This window comes from Juglans regia, chromosome 13 (genome assembly GCF_001411555.2).
Source record: "Juglans regia cultivar Chandler chromosome 13, Walnut 2.0, whole genome shotgun sequence".
NCBI lineage: Eukaryota > Viridiplantae > Streptophyta > Magnoliopsida > Fagales > Juglandaceae > Juglans > Juglans regia.
This window is the reverse complement of record NC_049913.1, coordinates 35,761,678-35,785,114: the sequence shown is the minus strand read 5'-3', so window position 1 is coordinate 35,785,114 and position 23,437 is coordinate 35,761,678. Positions and strand designations below refer to the sequence as shown.

Genomic DNA, 23,437 nt, shown 5'->3' with positions numbered 1-23,437 from the left:
GAAGAGCTAGGATCTCATGCATCCCTATCCCTAGCTACCAAGATGACTTTGAAAATGGAGATAAAGTTGGTTAGCTAGTTTTTTTAGCATCCTTTTCCAAAGAGATTTATTACGTTTCAGTCACTTATATTTACTTTCATACCTCACACCGATAGCTAGGTTTTTCATATAATGTGGGAGTGTAATTTATAGAATATGAGATGTTTTTTATAGTGTATGGGGTAGTAATTAAATAGTACATAACTGATGATAAGAATTTTTCTTTTTCAAAAATAAAAATTGAACAATATAATTAGTGAACGGTGTTCTTAAGCTAAAGTCCGACCACTACAATGCTTTTTCTTGGACGAAATTTGTCACAAAATTTTTCATCCGGCCAGAAAGATCATTATTAATTTTTCTCTCAAAAAAATTGTTACGAAAATTATCTTTTTGAGATGAAAAATTTAGTTAAAAAGAATTATGTTGTAGTGACGAACGTGATAATATATTATACATATATATAATAGGCTATTAATTAGCTTAGACATTTAATTAGTTTTAAAAAAATTGAGATGATATATTATATATAATTTGGTAAAAACTGATGCATGGTCGTCATAGAGCGTAGAGGATCGGTACGTTTTGAGTTGCAAAATGATCAGATGACGAGGGAGATGATGTAGGCGCAGTAATAATTAATAGAGCACAGGATCATCGAGTTGCATGCTTGGGGCAAGGGTGGTTGATGCATGGTCAGGATCAAAGAACGTACGTGTCATTTGTCAAATTCATATATTTCCTATCGATCTATATATATACACATGCATGATCGATCTCCAGATTCTCCACCTGCAATATTTGATCAGACACCAACCATTAATTTTGTAACATTCAATGTTCCTGGCCACTAACGTCGAACATCAACATGCATGCATGCATGCATGGTGCTGAGGTTATAGTACTCTGCCCTAGCTAAACACCAAATTTTCTCTTCTTTTCTTTACCTTTTCCTCTTGGTTTCAATGGAAAACTCCAGAATCAAATATTTCCCAGTTAAAGGCTTTGAAAGAAAGTGGCCGGATCAAGGCATGCAAGCTTAAGATCAAAGCCATGCATGCATTTCCCCAAGATTTTGGTTAATATTGTTTGTTGTAAAGGACCGATGATCGATCGATAGCAAAATCGACTAGCTAGGCACAATTAACCATTCGTACGAACGTGGTGGAGAGAGAGCGAGAGAGAGAGAGAGAGTTTTGTGCATGTGTTACAAAGAAATATATATAGAAAAAATAAAAAATGAATATAGCATTACTTTTAGAAAAAGATGATGCATGTTGTGAGATGCAGGTACGCATTCATGTGACTGCGTGTACATGTAACTCACATGATTGGAAAGGGGTCATGACTAGATTTAGGTGGGTGATGAGCTGTGGTACGAAGATCATGCACAGTATATATGTGCTGACATCATGTGGTGGCTTAATTGAGATCATGTGCTCATGAAAGCTATTAATTTTTTTTTTTTTTTTTAAAAAAGGCCAACGAACTGGAAAAGGATAAAAGAAAGACTAGAGAAAAAAATGGGAGAAGGAGAGGAGATGATCAAAGGGATAAGAATTTCTTGTAAATTTCTCATATAATATTATTTAACGTTGAAACTCATGTTATTGGTAAGAGAATCTAATTACAATATTAAAGTAGTTGAGATGAGTTGAAACGAAATGAAGGTTGAAAGTTGAATAAAATATTATTAAAATAATATTTTTTAATATTATTTTTATTTTGAGATTTGAAAAAGTTAGAATTATTTATTATATTTTAAGTAAAAATTTAGAATAGTTATAATAATTATGAGATAAGATGAGTTGGAAAACTCTCTCAATTCCAAAAAAAAAAAAAAATCCTAAAAATTTACATTTTATGACTCTCTGATCTTAATCATAAAGAATTAATGTGGAGAATGTATGCATGGGATTAGATCAGGAGCGTAGAAAAGGGAAGCTGAAAAAGAAGAAGGAAGGAAGGAAGGAAGGAAGGGAACAGAAGATAGAGTAAATAAAGATCAAAATCATAATCATGAAAAAGGGAATTGTAAAGATCCCTTTAGACATCCATCATTTCAGCATCTAAAAGCCTAAGCTAGCTAAAAAGCACTAGCTAGCCAAGCCCAGCCCAGCCTGATGATCTTACGCTTTTTTCATGCATTTACCATAAATGTTTAATTAGATCATGGTTTTGCCAAAATTCATGTTATGTTCAACAACAAAAATTCTACATAATCTTCACATATTATATTTTTTTAATTTTTTTATTTTATTAAATATTTAATATATAAATAAAAAAATAAAAAATTAATTTAATTTAAAAAAAATAAATTCAAAAAAAATTTTAAAAAAATATTAAAAATTTTTAAAAAATATAATATATAGAATATAAGAAGTTATGTAGCTCTATAGTGAATCGGAAGGAAGGTGCCCGGCCCACTCTTTTAGCTATAGCCCTAGGCCGGGAGGAGAAAAAGGTGACAGTGGGAATTAAGGAGGAATCCAGAAGTACTGGGTATTGCCTAGCTAGCTAGCTAGCTATTTGATCGACCTAAAAAGCCAAGCCAATTCCTTTGCCTTTCTCCATCAGTTCTTAGTCAAACAAAGGTTAATAGGGGGAGGGATTATTGAGCATAGACCCTATATTTATATATATATATATATATGGACTTTATAAGCATATATAGCCTCATTGGTTGACCTTCCCTTCACTCTCTCTCTCTCTCTCTCTTATCTCTAAGTGTACTTTGTGATTTGGTGGATTGACTGAAAAATATATATATATTTTTTTTCCAATGTTTTAACATCTCATGATTTAATTTATAAGATAATTTTAAAATATCATATGAGCAATATGGTGAACGAATCTTTCATGCCGACAGATAATTATATATATTGTTATTCAATAGCAATATTCACATGCACTAAAGAAAAGGGAATTAAGGAGGCAAACATTAATGTGCGTGAGAAATATTATTATGGAAAATATACACCACTTATTATGGAAAATATACACCAAACATTAGGCTTCGTTTGGTTTCTCAAATACTCTCAACTCATCTCAACTCATCATTACAACTTTTTCAAATCTCAATACAAAATATAATAAACAATTCAATTTTTTCAAATCTCAAAATAATAATAATATTAAAAAATAATATTCTAACAATATTTTATCATCTCAACTCAACTCAACTCAACTCACTTCAACATCCAAACACAATAAGTGTTAGGTCTACAAAGTGATCTTACGGAAAAAAAAAAATTGTAAATTGACGTGATTTAATGCTATATATATTAGATTGAATTTACTATAAAATAGTTTCATAATCTAATTTATTGTATTAAGTCATATTAATTTTTAGGATTTTGCTCTACATTAGTCATTATTCACTCCATACCTAACGGTTTTTTTTTATTAGGTGTGGAATTTTTTTCATAGAGTGTGAGGTATGGAATAATGACTGATGAAAAGAATTATTCTAATTCTTAACTTTCTAATAAGAAGGTATATAAAATAAAATTAATGCATTTCAAATGAGTTGATTATGCTTAATTAGCACCCCTTAAATTAAATAGAGAAAAAGATGTTTTTATTTTGCATGGTTTTCTTATATTTTATTTATTAATGGACCACATGAATTGTAACTTAGCCAACGGAATTAAACACATATTTCTTATAATTTAATTAAATAAATAAAATTATGCTCTGTAAATTCATGAATAAGAAATGAAAAGATCGATGTTGATAGATGTTTGTAAATTCATGAATATATAAATAGTATCCATGAGAATTTTATATGATCCATTAAATTAATAGAAAATCGGCCTATATCATGATCAATAATATAAGATGATGAGGGATTCCTTTAATCATATAGAAGGTCGATCTTCTTCAACCATCTACAAAAAACTTTGGTGTATAGTAATCAAGTAAAATAAGCAATGTATGACCCTCCACAAACTTTATACCAACTGAACATATCATTTAAATGAATATAATGATGATGATCATTAAAAAAAAAGTGATTAATTCTTTTCTTTTTCTTTTTTAATAAATTATATATAATTAACCAGGCCATTCTCTGACTGCACATATATATATATATATATATATATATATATATATATATATATAGCTGGTTGCTTGATTTTTATTTTGTTTTCACTTAGAATATAGATAATTAAAATGTGTCCAGAATCTACGACTATTTAGGTGGCCCAGACCAAAAAAAAAACCTGCTTTAGAAGTTTTAGATTATGATTAATCTACAATTGTTTAGTTTATTGCTCGACACTTGTCCTAGAATGCATAGGTACGTTAACACTTTTACCAAACTTTAATTTTCTCTCCTTTTCCTTGTCTCCAAACAGGAACTTGACTTAATTGCCAGTGTCTATGAGAAGTGGAGCATCTTAATTCCTCTGATAAAGACATATATGAATCATGGCCGGTGTTCAACTATTTAATTTGCAACCAATTTAGACTTTTATTTTTCCCAGTTTGAATGATTCCTGTAACTTCTAGGTGTAGACTCTACGTACGTATGACATGATTCTAATTCCATATTTAAATAATATACATGAAAAAAAAATCAATAAAGACCAATATTCCAACTAATCTATAACATATATAATAATTTTTTTTAACCTGAAACTTTGCTCCATTTGATAATTTAAGTTTTAAAATAGTTTGAAAGGTTACTTGATCAATAATTATTATACAGTTTAAAATTTTAAAGGTAAAAAAACAATATTATGTAGCTCTCTGTCTTTTTTTAATTATTTGTATTTATCTTGGTGATATAAAATGATCGAGTCTAGATTACTCGACAGTTAGCAATGCATTGTGTACTGGGGGCGTGACTAGATTGCTCGAAAAAGATCACAATCACTGTTATTTAATTGATTTATATATGAGTAATGCTAGATACAGTGTTAAGGTATGCAAGTCCCGCACACTTTCTTTAAAAAAATGAGTGCACGGGATTTACACACTCTAAAACTACAAATATATATATAATTTCTCTTTATATATATTCAATTCTTAAAGAGTGTCATATCAATTTAACTATTTAAGGTTTGATGGTTTGAATAAAAGAGTTTTGATTCCGATTTGAACCAATTCACTGGCAATTTGAAGTTTGTACGTAAAATTAATGCAAAGGTGGAGTGCTGATGATCCCATTCTCTATGATCATCATCAGCTAGAACCTAAGATTGGGTTGAGATAGTGCATGCATGGCATGTCTGGCCCCCATTTATCGTGCATTTTCGAATTAAGACCGAATCCCTTTTTATCTTTATCATCAAACATCAACACGATCGAAGAATGAAAAGAAGTGTCAGTGGTCCCTGCAACACCCCAATTTATTTCTGAATTAATAGCATAAGCAACTTGTCAAGTTTAGGCATATGATCACAACCCTAACTCATTGCATACATATATATATATATATATATATATATATATATATCATTTTTAAGTCAATGTTTAGAGTATATCTGGTAATATTATTCAAAATATAGATTTTAAATTTGAATTTTACGAATCAAATTTTACCATTTAAATGATGTGAATAGTGTACTCTATACACGGATTTGATAATAGAATAACTCGTATTTATATATATATATATAGATATATTCTTTCTTTTTTTTTTCTTTTTTCTTTCCCGAATGCATGCTTCCTTATCCTTTCTTCCTTTCCTTCTATTCTCTTAATCTCATTTGAATTTCAATGTAAACAATTATTCCTTTATATCATTTTCAATTATTTGGAGGCTCTGGACCACCCAGTTGTATACATCTAAGAGTACCAATATATTTAAGGAGAAAATGAAACATTCTCCTTCAAAGACTTCATATACAGGGTGGTAATAACATGATGGATGGATGGATGAAAGTGATGTTGCCAGCCAAATCTTAGCCGTCCAATTCTTTTAATCCCATACCACCATTGGACCCACATGAGGGAAGCCATTTTTTTGTGTACACTCATGATTTTTCATTTTTCACTGTAACCCTTTTGAGCTAAAACCCTTTGTTTCTTTGTGTAATGTATAACCTTCAGCACCCGTCCTACCACAAATCAGATCCTAGAGTACTAGATGACTATCCCAATTTAGCAGGGAAAGTTTAGCTTCTAAACAAGTTGATTTATTGAAAAATTCTGCTCATCATTCATATACCATACACTAAACTTGATTTTTCTGATTTATTTGTTAGTAGGGGTGAAACTTTTTTTGTCCTGACTGGACTGGACCCAATTCACCCCTACAGCTTGGTCTCAATCCATGGTGCCTCTAAAATTCAGTTTTTGGTCCCGTTACGGAGTGTGGATTTTTTGGACTGAACCGGACCGAAACCGTCCGAATCACTTACATATAAATGTTTTTAAATATTTTATATATATAATATATTATTTATATAGTAGTTGTATAAGTTAATTGTGTAATTTTCTCTAATCTATCACTATTGACCATATAAAATGTAAATTAATATATGCTATCAATTAACTAATATATCATACGATAAATCATATGATAATTAATATATGTAGATACATACTCTACTAAAGTACTAAGTTAGTCATAAATATAATTATAATGAATTATTTTTTTAATGAGTTAGTTACATAATCTATATTAAAGAGCTCACTTAATTTTGATTTTACCAATTAATTAATTTTTTGTATTAGTTTATCTACCAAAAATAGAAGAGAGAAAAAGATATTCTTAACTCATATGGATCGAATTGGACTAATTGGACCGATAACTAATGGTCCAGTCCTGTCTTTAGGGATAATTGATCCGGAAAAAGGATGGACCAAAATCTCCGGTCGGGGCGGACCGGTTACATACCTATTTGTTAGAAAGTTTAGGAGCAATCTTGCTTGGATTGAAATTGGACCAGTTAGAAGTGGGACACGTGCCTCTCGTGTGATGTTATGAGATAAGTGTCCGGCTCCAGTTCCAAAGCATGCAAGATAGGAAGTAGCTAGTTCATATTTTTAGAACAAGAATAGAGAAATCCTGATCAAGTGCTAGCTGAGTTGTATTGTTGTCCTTTGCCAATCAATTCAAATGCAATGGAGGTGTTTGATAGGTGTATAATTCAATTGCAACTAACTAACAAACAAACAAACAAGCCAAGAAAAATAAACCAACAAACAAACAAAACATCTTTAATATATAATACTGTGTGCCATTTGGAAAAACATTGGATGGAAAGACTGGTTCTTCAAAGCTTAATATTGACAATAGTTGGCATCAATTATTTGGTAATGACATGTCATTGTTATGTATTATCTTAACCAGTCATCTTAGGATATTTATAAAAGATTGATCCCTACCTATCACATGAAATATATTTCAACTGTTCCAAGATTCTTTTTTTTTTTCTTTTTACTTGGTATTAAGATTGAGATAGAGACTTTGTACAAAATCTAAGTCAATTATCAATTAAATTGAACCATAATCCAATGCGATAAGGATACCATCCATTTCAAGTGAAATGGTTGAAATGGATTGTATCTATTTATAAGTGATATGAATAAAATACGCTATGTTTTACACCACTAAATAAATACTATCTATTTCAAGTGAAATAGGGATACTTTTATTCCAATCTAAACTCATCATTCATATATAGGTCCAAACTCAAAAATATTTTCATTTTTCTTAAGGAAGAGAAGAGTGATTGAATATGCAAATGCAATCAACCTATCTGATATGCATTGAATAGTCACAAGATCGCTAAGATCGATAGAAGAATTGGGGTTTAAATTTAAAAATCAATGTGATAATTTCAAACTTGTTTCTTTTAAATGTAATTATGAAAATCAAGTTTAGAGACTAGTCCAAATCTAATATTATTATATTATATGATCTCTCCAACATGATTTTAATAGGTTCTAAAGAGATTATTGAACAAGGGTTGCCACTTACACAAATTGCTAAAAAGATTATAAGATATGGGAAGGAACAGTGGGGCATACCCATATTAGTTGGAGAATGGGCTACCTTATAATATGGGGGGGGCTGCTGGGGCTGTGTAAAGCAATGAGGGTGCCCATATCAATGCCCTAAAATAATGGTACTTGGCTCTTTCTTCACTTTCCAACGAAATCTTAAAAGACCAACATGCTCTTAAGTGTCCCATTCTACGAAAACCCACGAGCACCCGACTAAAGTTTAAAAAACAAAGAGTAAATTGTTGCATTAGCACCAAGCCATTAGCAATTTAAGATTTGATGGTCCCCCCTCAACAACCCTAGCCATATAAAAAGTACTCTAATAAATAACAAGAAATTCACAATAAATAGAAAAGACTTCTAATATAATTTTTTCTTTGTGTTTCGTACGCAATAGTCTACACCCTTTTGTTAAGTATCTATCCCGCGACCGATTCGATGAATAATATCAAAGGGGAGAAAAATTTATATTTATCGTTAAGAGAATGAAGGAAGACAATATCAACACCTTGAATCATTGCATTGCCGTCCAAATAACTAAATCCAATCGAACATTGCAAACCCATTTGACAAATGAAACATATATACTCGATCGGGACACTAATCGCAGCCGCTCTATAAGAATGGCAAAGGGACGGCCGGGATAAAATTATATACAACTAGTTGGGTTGAGTCGTATTCAATGCACAGGGCTAAAAAGGTATGAAGATCAAATCCAATTAGTCCTAGAAAAGAGTGATAAAATCGTGAAAATGTGGCCTAAAAAGACTGATAATGCATAGTACAAGGTTACAAAACACATACAAGGAACCTCATCATTCCAAATTCTCCCCTTTTTGAAAAAATCAATAAACCAAGACATATCTAGGAGAAACAAAACCACAAATTTCAATAGAATGGAGGGGAAGTAAAGGAGCAAAGTCAGTTGCTCGAGGAAGAAAAAGAGGGAAGAAGAAGCCAAAATGCACTCAAATCAAAAGCATTAGTCGTAAATCTAATTGGGAAGAATAAGAAGGTATTGGTATCAGAAGCATAACCCCAGTCAATCCGGTCAAACTTTTTGTAACCCCATAACATAACCTCAATCTAGCATCATATATAGAACTTTGCCAAATATATTAATAGCATACCACTTGCCCCTCTCTCTCTCTCTCTCCCCCTCTGTACTTCAAATGGGTGGAGAAAAAGGAAGGAATTGGAAGGGGAGGTCATGGTCTTGGCTCATGGTCATGGTCTTACTCAGTGTCTGATCTTCTTCTCCTCTGAACTAAAATTTTCATCTTTCTTTTTTTATAAGAAAAATCTGAGGCTTTATTTATGTGTGTGTGTGTGTTTATTTTTCCTTTTTCTTTCTGCCCATTAAATAATGAAAATGGCATATTACCAATCATCCATTCCCCTCTATAGGAAACACCCATCATTGCTCCCAACAATCCTTTTCAACCTTAGAAACCTGAGCTGCTTCTTCTAAGATATTCCCTCCCTCCCAGTTCTTTCTATTGTTTCTCCTACTGCCTTATGCTTTCCATTCACAATTTATATACCTCTCTTTGTAACCTTTTTTATTCCTCCCCTCCCTTCCTCTCTCACTTCTACCATCCCCTCCCCCTTTTTTTCCCTTTTTTTCGTCTTTCCCCACCACAAAATGGATCCTTCTTCTACCAACTCTGTCAATGGGTTCTACTCCTTCCTCACGCGTGGGATCGATGATCTCGAGCGCGTCTACCTCTCCAACAATTTCATGTCGATCCAATTCCTTCAAAGGGTACTTTCACTTCTCCGATCCTTCCACTCCCAGCTGACACTCCTCGTCCAGAAGCTCCATTTGCCTGTGGGTGAGAAGTGGCTCGATGAGTACATGGACGAGAGCTCCAAGCTCTGGGAAGTCTGCCATGTCCTCAAGTCTGGCATATCCGGTATGGAAAACTACTACTCTGCCGGCCTCAACATAACTTCTTCCCTCGACAATCATCGTCATCTAAGCCCACAACTTACTCGCCAGGTCCATCACAAAATCACCAATCTTTTCAATTTATTTGGGTCGGATTGTTTAGAAAAAGAAGGAATTTTCATTTTTCTTTGATCGGATTCTTCAAACAGGTCATTCGCACGATCTCTGGGTGCCGCAGAGAAGCTCTGGGATTGGAGGAAGAGAACAGAGCCTTAATGGAAACAAGAATCCAACCGCTGTCGTTGCGGTTCGACGAGAAGGTCTCCATCGAGTCGAAGCTAAACGGGTTCAACGGTTTCAGGGGAGTTCTCTACGCAATGAGGAACGTGAGCTCGCTGCTGCTCATGATCTTGCTATGCGGATTGGTGTACTGCTGGCCCGAGTCGAATTCTCTCCGGGGAGGATACGAGGGGTGCTTGTGCTTCGGATCGGGGTTCATGATATCGACGGCGAGGCTGCAACAGAGGGTAGCGGCGGAGATCAACCAGATGGGCGGGAGGCCTGGGATTCTGCTGTACGAGTTCCGGAGATCGAAGGTGGCGATGGAGGAGCTGAGAGGGGAATTGGAGAGGAGGGGCGGTTCGTCGTCGCAGTCACAGGTGGTGGAGTCGGAAACAGAGGTTGGAATTAGGGAGAGAGTGGAGAATTTGAGAGGATGTTTTGGGTCGTTGAGATCTGGTGCTGACAACATTGTTGGGCAGCTTGATGATTTCTTTGATGAAATTGTTGAAGGCAGGAAGAAGCTTTTGGACTTTTGCAGTCTTAGGTAGAGTCAGGGAGAGAGTTTCTGTAGAAAACTCAAAAAATGTGGATGAATGGGTTGGTTGTATGGAAATTGGAAATTGCAAAATACCACTCTTACTTACTGTTGGTGTTTTGTTTTTTTTTTTTTTTTCCATTTTTCATCACATTGGTTAATAAGGTTACGTTTCGATTCAAAAAAAATTTCGATTTCATTATTACAACCTTCTCAATTTTTTACATAAAATATAATAAATAATTCAATTTTTTTAAATATCAATCAACTTTTTTAAATTTTAAAATAATAATAATATTAAAAAATAATATTCTAATAATATTTTTTTTTTAATTTTCATCTTTTATATGAAACCATCATCTCATCTTTGAATCAAAACCAATCATTCGATTAACTATTTAAATAATAAAAAATTACTGAGAATTAATAAATTAATTAATATAACTGGGAAATCCATCTATAATATATTTATATATATTACAAATAGAAGAAGCAAGCAGTCGTTGGGAGAGGATAGGGATTGTTGTCCCTTTGCCTCTAAAGTCTTTCTCTCCTCTCCCTCTTTTTGTTTATTCTTCTTCTAATATTATTATTTGTTTCTTCTTTTTGGGTTCTTTTCTTCTCTCGTGGTTTTGCAGTTGTTACAGTTACTACAGTTGAAGCTTTGGAGATGGCTTTTTTCTTTCAAACCAAACCCAAAGAGGAAGCTTCTTGAATTGGAATGTAATGACTTCAAACAAGAACCCGAGAATAAAATTTTAAGCATTTAAAAAATAAATAAAAAAACTTCATATAGCAGAGCCAAGTTCCTTTACTTCTAACACCAAACCACCACCACCACCATTTAAAAATTGGGTTAAAAGAAAGAATAGAAGCTTCTGATGATCCCCACAGGGAAGACAAAACAGCAATATTCCCACTCATTTTAAATTGTTTAATGTTTTATGAGCTGTTAGATTATGGTTATATTATTAAATAAAGAAAGAAAAAAGAAAATATTTTGGGAAGTGATTTTCGATCTTGGTTTTGCATTTGCTTTCAATATAGGTAGTAGTGGCATAGTGCTGTATAGTTGTTATAGAGGGGGTGGCTAATGATTCAAGGTGTGAGAGAATGATGAAAAGGGAGGCTTAGGACTGTAAGGAGGAGGGGGGAGGGGCGACTGTGAGATTCCTTGGGCTGCTTTAATTTCAAAAGCAGCAGCTTCTTTTTGCTCTTGTGAAGCTTTTGTCTGATTCTGTTTGCTTTGAAAGCAATGGAGTCGATGATGAAAGCTTCCTCTTCCTGACATCTCTCTCTCTCTATCTCACACAGACAAATTGTCTGTATTCTATTCTGCTGAAAAATTTCTTCCCCTTTTTTGGGGATATTAAAATGCTCAACATAAAATTTCAAGAGGGTCACTTTCTCAATTCTAACCGTATCTCATGCTTTTTGTCCCTTGCCGGAAATTCATGCCTTGCCTCCCTCAAGGAGTTCCATTTGAGTATTGGGTAAACAACAAAATCATATAATAATGCCAAAGAGAAGAGCATAAAGGACAAAACACAAATGAGTAAAACTCATTAAATTAAAAGGAAGAAAAGGGGCTGGGCTTACACTCGTCAGGTAGCAAGCAGACTTCTGTTCTAACAAACCAAAATTGGTGTAACGTCTTGGGCACGTCCATTTCCCCTTAAAACAGCACCCCATGTTGTTTTACACCCATCACCAGATTATATCATCATCGATGCTCTTAACAAATAAATAAGAAAAAAATAAAAGATATATCACTGAAATAATTCTGGTTTTCCTGACTCGACAAAACTCAATAACCACAAGATACAAACCATGGATGATGCAGGTTGGTCAAGATTAATAGCAAAACCAACCACGATGAAATAGGTTAGATTTTCAAAATCAGAACCAATAACAGCTTTCAGTACTGAAAATAAAACAGCTTCAGTAGACACATAAACCGGAAAATCTGAATGGCAGTTCCAGTCAAGAGCAAGTTCAAATGGAAACATTCTCATATTTTTCATGTATAACTCATTTCAAACAGAAACTGTCCGAATCTACCCCAGTTCTGTAATTACACATGTATTCAATAAAAAATATTGACTACAGACCACTAAAACTTTTGACAACTTTGATAATGCCTTCACAAATATATCAGGAAAACAAAGGGACAGGCTTTTTTTGGTATAAATTTTACAATTTCACAAAAGAAGTCAGTCAGGGACTAGGTGAGTGATGCTTGTAAAACTTTTGGGAAACATAATCTAAATGTCGACTTTCTTTCGGGCGTAATTTACTGGAGGGGTTGGGTGAAAATGGATGGGTTACCATGTGGAGTGATAGGTGAGGCCCAGAAGCACAGAATGATGATTTTACTGATGCAGGCAGCCTTGCCTCTTTCACATTTTCAAATGTCAAATCCTGGCATTGCAAACTGGGAAGCAAATTCCTCAACTCGATTTTGGAGCTCAACAACATCTCTATTGTTCAGCAGACCCTTGAGAAAATCTCTATGTAATTTTCCATGTTCCCTCTGCAAGATACATGTAATCTGAGCTGCCCTGAGTAGAAACTCTGCAATTGTCTCAAAATCAGCCTCTAAACAACCTCTTGATGTCATGGCAGGAGTACCTGAATAAGAATAACAAAAAAAGTAAGAAAGTATATCAGAACATTCAGCAGGCAACAACAGATATACGCATTATCTAGCAATTTCAGTAAAGAAACAAAGTCTGCAGGTTAAGATACTTGTATTATTTGCCACGTTCTAATTCAGAAAATGGTAAGATAGTGTGCATATACAGAAAGCTTCAAGAAATACTTCCACAGGACACCCACGGAGAGAGCAGCATGCCAACAAAACATTAGTAGATGATGATTTAAAAAAGATTACATTAAAATTTTGGATACCATGTTAAATCACTAATTATCCCAAAAGTTTAAGGTGATAGGTAATGAGGATTTAGTTATTTAAACTATATCCTCTAACAATACTAAACAAAGAAGTGGAAGGTTTTCTTTTCTTTATTTTAAAGTTACATAATGGGTCTTGAAACTACAACTTCACCCTCCATCCCATTTCTTACAAGGGAAAGGCAGTGGCATTTTAGCTAGAGCACAACTGCAATAGAAGTTTATTAGGTTATACATGATAAATTAAAAAGGCAGGGAACAAGCGTACATTACATGTTTTCTAAGCCTACTTGGCTATTCAATATGACCAGATTACTCACCAATTCTTACGCCTCCAGGTGAAATAGCACCATTATCACCAAATATAGCACTTTTGTTGACAGAGATGTGACACATCTCACAGACCTTCTCATAATTCTTGCCTAAAAACACATTTTGGGGAAAAGATGAGAACATGCAGTGCATATTTAAGCAGGTAGTTTATACACTTTTACCCTAGCAAACAAAAAGAAAAAGCTAACAATTAAAATTGTACCACAAAAGCCAAAAAGCTAAACAATATGTACCTACAAGATATTGAAACTTTTTTTTTTATATAAGCATACAATATATTGAAACTTTTCATTTGCTTGTGGGTTTTTTCCCCACCTTGTACACTTCTCAAGGGAAAATAGTTTCTTTTTCATCAGTCTCTGCTATCACTATCACAGATGCGTAATTTCTCGTATATTGTCAATATGTCAACAAAACGTATACTTTTCATACAGGTATGTAACCAATCCTTAGATTCCCGAAAAATATGCCTTCAGAGCCAAACAACATGGCCTGAGGAGCATGCAGCTGGCTTTTAAACATTTGCAGATCATACGCTACTAAAATCTTTTGACTGTCAACATAAATCATACAAAATATTTGGACTGAATTTCATAGGCAGTCGACCTAAACCTAAACCAAATCAACAATAGACACCAACTTCCACAATATTTACCATCAATGCACCATTACAATCAGATGGTTTGCAATTAAAGTACTATGATATATTCATCTTCGTCTTTAAATTCATAATTTTCATCTCCTTCCACAGCTAAATGGACCAACATGATGAGAAAGGAGGAACAAGAAGCAATTATTTTAAAAATATAAAGTAACTTCTCATGAAAAGGTATAAAAGTAACTGCCACAAACTTGTTCTGGACAACATGTATAACAACAATTGTATGCCTATGAGATTACTCTGCCAGTCCGTAAACATAACAAATTGTGCTAATTGAAGGGGGGAAAACAAGAAAAAAGTTAGGAATGTAAACCACAACCAGAAACTTCATGATAGCTTGATACCAAAAACAAAGCTTATTAGCATAAACAACGATAAAAGCTCATTAACAAAAACATTTTTAGTGAAGTTCTAATCTTAGAATCAAGATGGGTGCAACTAATGTAGTACCAAAAAAAGATAAGTATAAGTAAAATACAGCAGAGTTTATCCTTTCCAATCTATTTTTCGTTTCTTTCTCTTTTTTTCATGGAAATTGAGCAGGTAAAATCAGAATACCTGTCAAGCCTAGAGCAGTAAGATCCCAGAGCAACAAATGATTGTCAGTACCCCCAGTTACCAGCTTGCATTTTCTTCTCAGCAAAGCAGATCCTAATGCCTGAGCATTTTTCTTCACCTGTTGCATATAGGTTTTATACTCCGGAGTAGCTACATGTTTTAAAGCAATGGCAAGAGCAGCAATGTGATTATTGTGAGGACCCCCTTGTAATGATGCAAACACGGTGAAGTTTAACCTTTCCTCGAAATCATAATGATTACTACCATCTTCATGACTAAGGTTCAAATCCTGTTTTCTTGATTTTGTACCTCTCCTGTAAAAAATAATACCTCCCCTAGGGCCCCTGAGACTTTTGTGAGTTGTTGAGGTAACAATATCACAGTACTCGAATGGACTTGAACATTCCTGTGGTAAACAATATAGAAAAGTTATGGTAAAAAAATTTGGATTATTTTTAGATAGATATGTGATTGTACGAAGAAAATATACAAACTGCACACTAGATGCCAAAGAAAATAATTTGAACTCATCATAACTGAAGGTCTAACATTTGAAACCACTTGTATATGTCCCAGGGTACTTGGGCTACGCCTATTTCCATTAATAAAATTTACTTATTGATAAAAATAAATAAATAAATTGAAGGTCAAACAATTTGAACGGGAACTCGTCCATCTTCATTTATATCAAACCATTAAAATAAATCAATAAAACGCATATATTGACATCTTTTGAATTGGTTTAAGTTGATGGAGTTAAATGTCTCTGTATCTCTGATTTTTTACTTAAATATCAATGGTGGAAAACAGTGGATATATGGGCAAAAGAAGAGCACCCACTTTTCATAGAAAATACTTCTATTATTATTTTTCTTTTACTTTGATTTCTCTTGTATGCAATCCTCAATCTGTTTAATATCTTAGATTGTTAGTAAAATATGATGTCATATTTATGACAAGTGAATTACTTTGGGGTTCTTGGCTTTGACAAAGTTTGATGGATGATTTGCATGGTGTAGAAACAATATTTTAAAGAAAGAGCCAGCCACATCAACTAGACTTCGATACTCATACAAGCCTATAAATATCAATGAGATCAATCCTTTTTTTTATCAGTAATATCGATGAGATCAATCTGACTTCCCAATTGACTTCTATAATATCCATCAACATCGGTTTTATCATGGCAACCAGGCAGTAACTGTTAATCATGGTGAAATTGATCTCATGAAGTTATATTGCCAAAGATAATTTGTCTAGGAGAGAAATTGATCATAAAAGAGTTCTGCATCCTGAAGTTTCTAGCCTTGAGATGAAGCTGCACAGAGGATGCAGGTCCTTATTTCCACAAGAGATACTTCCTCTTGCACAGTTTTGAAAAAAGCATTTCAATTTGAGAAGACTGCCTTCTCAACTTGGCTATACAACTTATTTTATTTATACTCTTCCAACTTTTGCAACAACTTATGGAATAAAATAAATCTCCTGCCAAAACTTTCAAAACATCTCAACAAACAAATTATTGGGAAAATCCAAAAAACTGATATTTCAGTTTTCTACAATAAGAATAAAAACTGACTCCAAATAAATCTATTTAGATAGAATAACCTAAAAGCAAGTCAAACGTGTACTTTTAAGGGAGGTTTGGGGATCCAAAACTTAATTATATTCAATCAAGCCCTTTTAGGGAAGTGGTTATAGAGGTACACTTCCGAGAGTGAGAGTCTTTGGATGCTAGTGGGGGCCGCAAAATATGGTTGTCCATGGGACAGATGGTGTTCTGGGGAAGTTAATGAGATATTTTGGGTTGTACTTTGGATAAACATCTAAAGAGGTTACAGGATTTTCCCACTTTGCTATATTTGTGATGGAGATGGTTCGAGGATAAGGTTTTCACATGGTGTGGTGTGGTGTGATGTGGTACAAAGACCCTTAAGGCAGCTTGTTCAGAAAATTTCAGTTTTACTCACTTCAAGGAAGCTTCAAGGGCAAGCCATTTATAGATCTCAAATGGCTCTCATCGATGGGTTTGATTTTTATCAGAGCAGTAAATGAGAAGGAGATGGATACTCATACTTCATTTTTTGAGAGTTTGAACTCCACCCATTTAAGCTGGGTTGGTGAGGTGTACCCAAATTGTGTATAGAGAGAGGTGATGGATGAGATCCTACATTGTTTAGAGGAAGAAGTTCAAACGCTTTATAATAATTCCAAGGGCGAGGCCATTGTGAACATGACTGGTTTTTTGGAGTATGGGTATAGATGTGGCTTGGGCCTTCCCCAGGTTGACAAACTATGTTGGGTTCCCTCCAAGCAAGAAGTGTTAAAAGTTGGATAACACTCTAGATGTTTGTCGTCCTTTGATGGATCTTCTTTCTCTTGGAAAAAAACCTAGCAGAATAAGACCCCTTTATGTGTGGCTTTCTTTATCTGGATCATAGTGTTAGGGAAGATACTCACTTTAGACACCTTAGAAAGCAGCATGTTGTAGTATTTGACCGGTGTAATATGAAAAACAACTATGAGGACTTTGGACTGCACTACTCCTATGACTATAAGTACACTCGTGAAAGAATAAAATTTTGTATGACAAACAACTATGAGGACTTTGGATCATCATGTAAATATCGAGTATATGACAAACAACTATGAGCACTTTGGACTGCACTACTCCTATGACTATAAGTATACTCGTGAAAGAATCAAGATGCCCCTCAGACCACAAGGAAAAGCATTTCCTTGTACCAATGATGTAACTAAATCAAAGCTAGCTCATAATGATCCACATCGACTTGTATATAAAGTAAGAATGCACTTTAAAACGCACCAAATAAAAAACATAAGTATTAAAAGGTCGATCAATATTAAAATTAGATTTCAGAAATATATATTAAAATTGAATTTAAATTTCCAAATCAAGAATAAAATGACCAGAAGAAGCTTAAACCTTAGCTGCCACGAGACCGCTAATATGAGCCATGTCACACATCAACACCGCTCCACATTTATCCGCAATCTGCCTAAACCTTGCATAATCCCACTCCCTCGGGTACGAACTCCCACCGCAAATAAGTATCTTGGGGCGAAAATCAAGTGCCTTCTCCTCCAGCTTTTCGTAATCAATGTAACCCGTTTGTGGGTTCACTTTATAAGGGAGACTCTCAAAGAATATCGAAGCAGCGGAGACCTTCTTCCCGCTCGTAGTATAGTACCCGTGACTCAAATGCCCTCCGGATGGCGAATCCAAACCCATGATCCGATCGTTGGGAAGCAAAAGACCAGTGTAAACCGCGAAATTTGCGGAGGTACAAGAGTATGGCTGAACATTCACACCCCACTTCTCGGAGTCAAGACTAAACGCCGCCAATGCGCGCTGGCAACAGAGAAATTCAATCTGATCAATATGCTGGTTGCCGGTATAATATCTGGCTCCGGGCATTCCCTCCGAGTACTTGTTAGTCAAGTGACTGCCCAGAGCTTCCATCACAGCCCGGCACACGAAATTCTCCGAAGCGATCAGTTCGATCCCTTTGAACTGTCTCTGCTTCTCCTTTTCCATAATCGCGTGGATCTCCGGGTCCGCCACCCCTAGCGGCTGGTTTCCCCAGGCCCGCACAGCAGCTCGCCTCGCCTCGAACCCCGGTTCGTCCACAACACGCTTTGGAGGGTTTGTACAGACCAACGATTGGCCATCTCTTGGCCTCTTCAAACACACAGAGTGCCCCAGAATGCTGAATTTCTCATCTTCACTTTGGTCATCCCCATTTTCAAGCTCAATTTTCTCTTCCTTCCGCTCGAGCAGCTGTAGCGGAACGGGCGGAACCGGGTTCAACGAATTGCAAAGCCTCGAATCGATTTGAAGCGAAATCGGGCTGTCCACCTTAGAGGTTCTTGAAACAGGCGATGAATGTGTATTGAACCCCAGATAGAGGCCCGGTTGAGCATGCGGCAAATCCATAAACCCTATAAACCTAAAAAAAAATGCTCAACTTGCTCAAGGAAAAATGCGAAAAATCCGAGCCCTCCTCCTACGGATAGGTGTAGCAGCAACAGAAACAGTGACAACAACGCCTGAAGCAGCGGCAGTGAAACTGACGGAACGACGATCTGCGAGACGTTTCTGCTGGAGCGGAGGTTTCCATGAAATTTCAAAAACCCTAAAACCGTCAACCTTAAAATCGAAGGATTTTTCTTTCTTTTTCTTTTTCTGAATCGGAAGAAGGGGATGACGAATGAGATAGGAAATAAGGAAAGCAGAAGGAAAGGGGAATGGGAGACGATGAATATGGTTCTGATTATGAGCCCACTGCCTATTTTTGTGGGAGGAGGGGGCCCGGTTTAGGCAACCGGGGATAGCCGGTAGCGTGGGGTTTATGTTCCGGTTAAGCATACGTGGACGAATTCTGCGGCTGTGGGAAAGGCTGGTTCGTCCACCTGGATGGAATGTGGTCTAGATTCATTCGGAGCCTGTGCGAAAATTTCGTACAATGGACTTGTCTTACCGGTCTACGTCTGAAAATTGGGCCATCTACTCTTCGTTTGATTAGATCATTCTTATTGGATTAGTTAAAAGTTAAATTCAACTATTAGGTCAATAAATTGCTCACATTGAATTAGCTATATTCCATTTTAGAATATAGTTACAGTAATATCCAAACTAATTTTCAAATTTAGAATATACTATTCATTCATCAAATCCTTTTTATATTATTTATTTCTCTCTCCTTTTAATATTAATTATTTATCTCTCTATTTTAAATGACAATTGAAAAAATATAATTAGAATACAATTACAAATTAATATATAATATTATAAATAGTAAAATATGATAAAATAAAATAAATTTATAATTAAAAAAATTAAAAAAATTTCTAAATTATTAATTACTCATTACTATATAATGAATAAATAGATAATTCAATTTGGAAATTTGATGTGAATAGTCAAAATTAAATTCATCTTATATTATTTTATTGTCATATAATGAAAAAATGGCTATTCCAATGTGGAGATTTATAAAAATGGAATAGTTAAAAGTTAAATTCATCTTACATTCATAAAAAATGTACTTTAATTTAGTCATTCCAATGAGAGTGCTCTGTATGAAAGAAGATTAGGAAAGACAACCACTTTTTACATCTTTCATAAATAATATTTGGAATATATATAAAAAAATATATTAAATTTTTTAATAATAGACTATACTCTTTTTTAAAAAGATTATGCAGTACTAATATACTCTACAACTGTATTTAATATTATTCTTATATTTAAAAAAAAAAAAAAAAGATAAAATATCACATTATATATAATGAGATAAAGATAAATCTCAAATAATTATAGATATTATAAATTCATTTTATGTGTCTCTCTTCTTGCCTAAAAATTAGATTAAAAACTCTAACGAATTCAAATTCATAATGTATGATGGTGTGATACATCTAAGATCACTTATTATATGAGATTTTGTTTTTATTTATTATTTTCATCCACCGGTATTAGTATTTAAAGACAATAAAATTAAGATGAAGAATGGATAATATTATTATTCACTATTTCATATCATAATAGCTGATATGTTGGCAGCCTTTCATTTGAGTGGTTTACTTATGATTTAAGGATAAAAAGAATAAAATATCAATAATAGTATTATTCTAAATAATAACATTACTACATAATAAAATAGTATTTTTAGGATAAAAATTGATTTTCTTTTTTAAGGAAAAAAAATGGGAGATGAGGACATGATCCCTATTCGGATGAAGGACCAGCTTAGAGCACTAGCATTGCATCTTCAAAATTTGAAGAAATGTAGATAAAATGATCTACATTAACTTCTTCAACAAGTAAAAGCTTAAACTATGAGCTATAATAATTTGAAGTATATCTTCAAATTTGAAAATGTCCTGTTCATTTTCAAAAGTAATATTTTGTTGTAAAATTTATCCATTACTTTTCAATTTTCATTTTCCATAATTTTCACTTCCTTCGAACGTCCTTTCATTTTTATTGTTGTGTTCAGTTTTGAAATATGTGAATGAATAAATATTATTATTAATTAACATATAGTTAATGTAATTGTAAAATATGAAAGAAAAAATTAAAAATATTATTATTAAAAAATAATATTATTTTATTATTTTAACTAATCCAACGTAGGATTATAGCTATAGAGGTTTTGGATTTATAAAAAACGTATATTTTTCATCAAATTTAAAAAATAATTTTGATGAAACCAATGTTAATGCGAAGTGAGATTTAGGGCTTGTTTGGATTCGCAAGTTATCTCAGCTTATCTTAACTCATCTCACTACTATTCTTTACTATTCAGTAACTTTAACTCATAAATCTCACTACTATTCACAATTCATCTCATTACTATTCACAATCTATCTCAAGTCATCTCAAGTCATCTCAAGTCATCTTTGAATCCAAACATCTCCTAACATGCCAATGCACCCAAAATTATAAAAGGAAAAGAGAAGACGTAAAATACAAAGCTATATATTCAAAATGATGCATAGTCCAAAACTTGATGCAAGTTGAAGAGCCTTGTTATAGGTTTACATTGGAGTTAAAAGTCAAGATTTTATTCCCTGATAATATTTTAATTTTTCGTTTTTTCTTTATTGATTATGGAAAATGACCCATAATCATATCGTATCTTTCTATTATATTATATTATATTTTGACAAATACCATGAAAGCCCAACATGATTATGTGTTCTGTTCTATCATGTTTTTATCATTCCTTATTCTATGTTCGCGGTTGTTGAACCTAAAGGAGAGTTGAAGTGTCAAACCAACAAAAGAAGAGAAAATACTTTAGTTACAAAAAAAATATATACAAAAATAAATTTACAAATTGACGTGTCTTGATGTTGTATATCATATTGTAAAATTATTTTTATTGTAAAATATATATAAAGGATCTCATGAAGCTATACTAATTTATAAGTTTACTTTTATATAATTTCTTTATGTCTATAGCAGTTCTCTAAGATAAAAAATTTATATAAGTTATAAATAAATAACCTTCGCGCGATCCGAATCTCTTCTATCTATTTGTAGAAAAAAAGTAGATATCACATTGAAAATGTGTAAAAAAAACTTATTCTTTTTTATTGGAACTCATTTTTTTACAAAGATTCTACATGAAATTTGTATATTCAAAACTTATATCTAATACTACTCAGCCAATAATATCCCAAATCTTCTTATTCGAGAAGGTTAAATGGATTAGATTTATAATTCATTGCCTTTTTTGGAATCGAAAATTAAAAGATTTGGTGAACACATATAGGAAAATCATTCAACATTACACGTCAACTCCTTTTTTTTCTTTTCCTAAATTTTGGACAATTTTCACTATTTATAAGAGAAGATGCATTTTGTTTTGATAGGGGTCAAATCTTTTTTTTCCCAGACAATATATTCATTTAGGAATATATTTATATATATATATATATATAAATAAATAGGATTATGGAAATTTGAGAACAAGCCCTACAACCACTTCGTAAAAAACACTAGCTTATATTTTTTTTGTATTGAATACCAAATTTCACATATATGGTTGTTATTATTATAAAAAGAAATTGGAAAAGCACTTAGGAATATATATTATAAAAATCTCTGATAAACTGATACTATTATTGTGACACTATGTAAAATGAATTACAATAGCTTTGTAGTATGACACAATTTTTCTCTAATTCATTTAAAAAATTATCGTGCATCTCTTAAATACTGAAGTGCCTGTTTTTTTAATGAAGTAGGACTTGACATTTTTTCAACTTAAATTTTTTTTTTTAAAAAAAAAACATATGTTTGTCATGTATTACAAATATTACTTTTATAGAAGAAATGTAGAAAATTTCCCCAGTCTAAATTTGAGAAAAAAAAAAGAGAAATTAATGTATTAAATTCCTTAATGTTGGCGTATTTGCTAGGATAGATGAGCGGGGGTATAGCGTGTGAACGAAGAAGAGCTCGGTCTTCTCTTTTGTGGAAATTTCAGAGCTCAGTCTTCCCTTATGTTGATGTTCCATTTCTGAAAAATGGGCCATATTAGGCTGTAATCGAGCCGAGCCGAGCCGAGCCGGTCTTTTGGCTTGTCGAGCTCGACTCAACTCAAAATACTCGAATCTAAACTTGAGATTTTTTTTTTATTCTTTGCTCGAGCTCGACTCAATAAGCCAAACTCTCAATTCGAGCTCGTCCCACAAACAAGTTCGAGTCGAGTCGAGCCGAGCTCGACCT

At 33.4% G+C, this 23,437-nt stretch overlaps 2 protein-coding genes across 2 annotated transcripts; one reads left to right on the top strand and one right to left on the bottom strand.

Moving 5' to 3' along the window:
* The first annotated feature begins 9,124 nt into the window (after positions 1-9,124).
* On the top strand, positions 9,125-10,817 carry LOC108984658. The gene is made up of 2 exons (XM_018956686.2): positions 9,125-10,003; positions 10,102-10,817. The coding sequence occupies exons 1-2, from the start codon at positions 9,647-9,649 to the stop codon at positions 10,720-10,722; spliced, it is 978 nt and encodes a 325-aa protein (XP_018812231.1). The 5' UTR covers positions 9,125-9,646; the 3' UTR covers positions 10,723-10,817.
* Positions 10,818-12,703: 1,886 nt separating this feature from the next.
* On the bottom strand, positions 12,704-19,464 carry LOC108984655 (serine hydroxymethyltransferase 7-like). Its single transcript, XM_018956682.2, has 4 exons — positions 18,122-19,464; positions 15,175-15,580; positions 13,943-14,044; positions 12,704-13,340 (listed from the first exon to the last, which is right to left on the bottom strand). The coding sequence occupies exons 1-4, from the start codon at positions 19,130-19,132 to the stop codon at positions 13,117-13,119; spliced, it is 1,743 nt and encodes a 580-aa protein (XP_018812227.2). The 5' UTR covers positions 19,133-19,464; the 3' UTR covers positions 12,704-13,116.
* Positions 19,465-23,437: the final 3,973 nt, after the last annotated feature.

Coding starts and splice junctions, on each gene's coding strand:
- LOC108984658 (XM_018956686.2), top strand. CDS start 9,647: ATGGATCCTTCTTCTACCAACTCTGTCAATGGGTTCTACTCCTTCCTC. Junction 10,004..10,101: donor GCCCACAACTTACTCGCCAG/GTCCATCACAAA, acceptor TTCTTCAAACAG/GTCATTCGCACGATCTCTGG.
- LOC108984655 (XM_018956682.2), bottom strand. CDS start 19,132: ATGGATTTGCCGCATGCTCAACCGGGCCTCTATCTGGGGTTCAATACA. Junction 14,045..15,174: donor TACTGCTCTAGGCTTGACAG/GTATTCTGATTT, acceptor ATGTGTTTTTAG/GCAAGAATTATGAGAAGGTC. Junction 13,341..13,942: donor ACCTGGAGGCGTAAGAATTG/GTGAGTAATCTG, acceptor ATTCTTATTCAG/GTACTCCTGCCATGACATCA.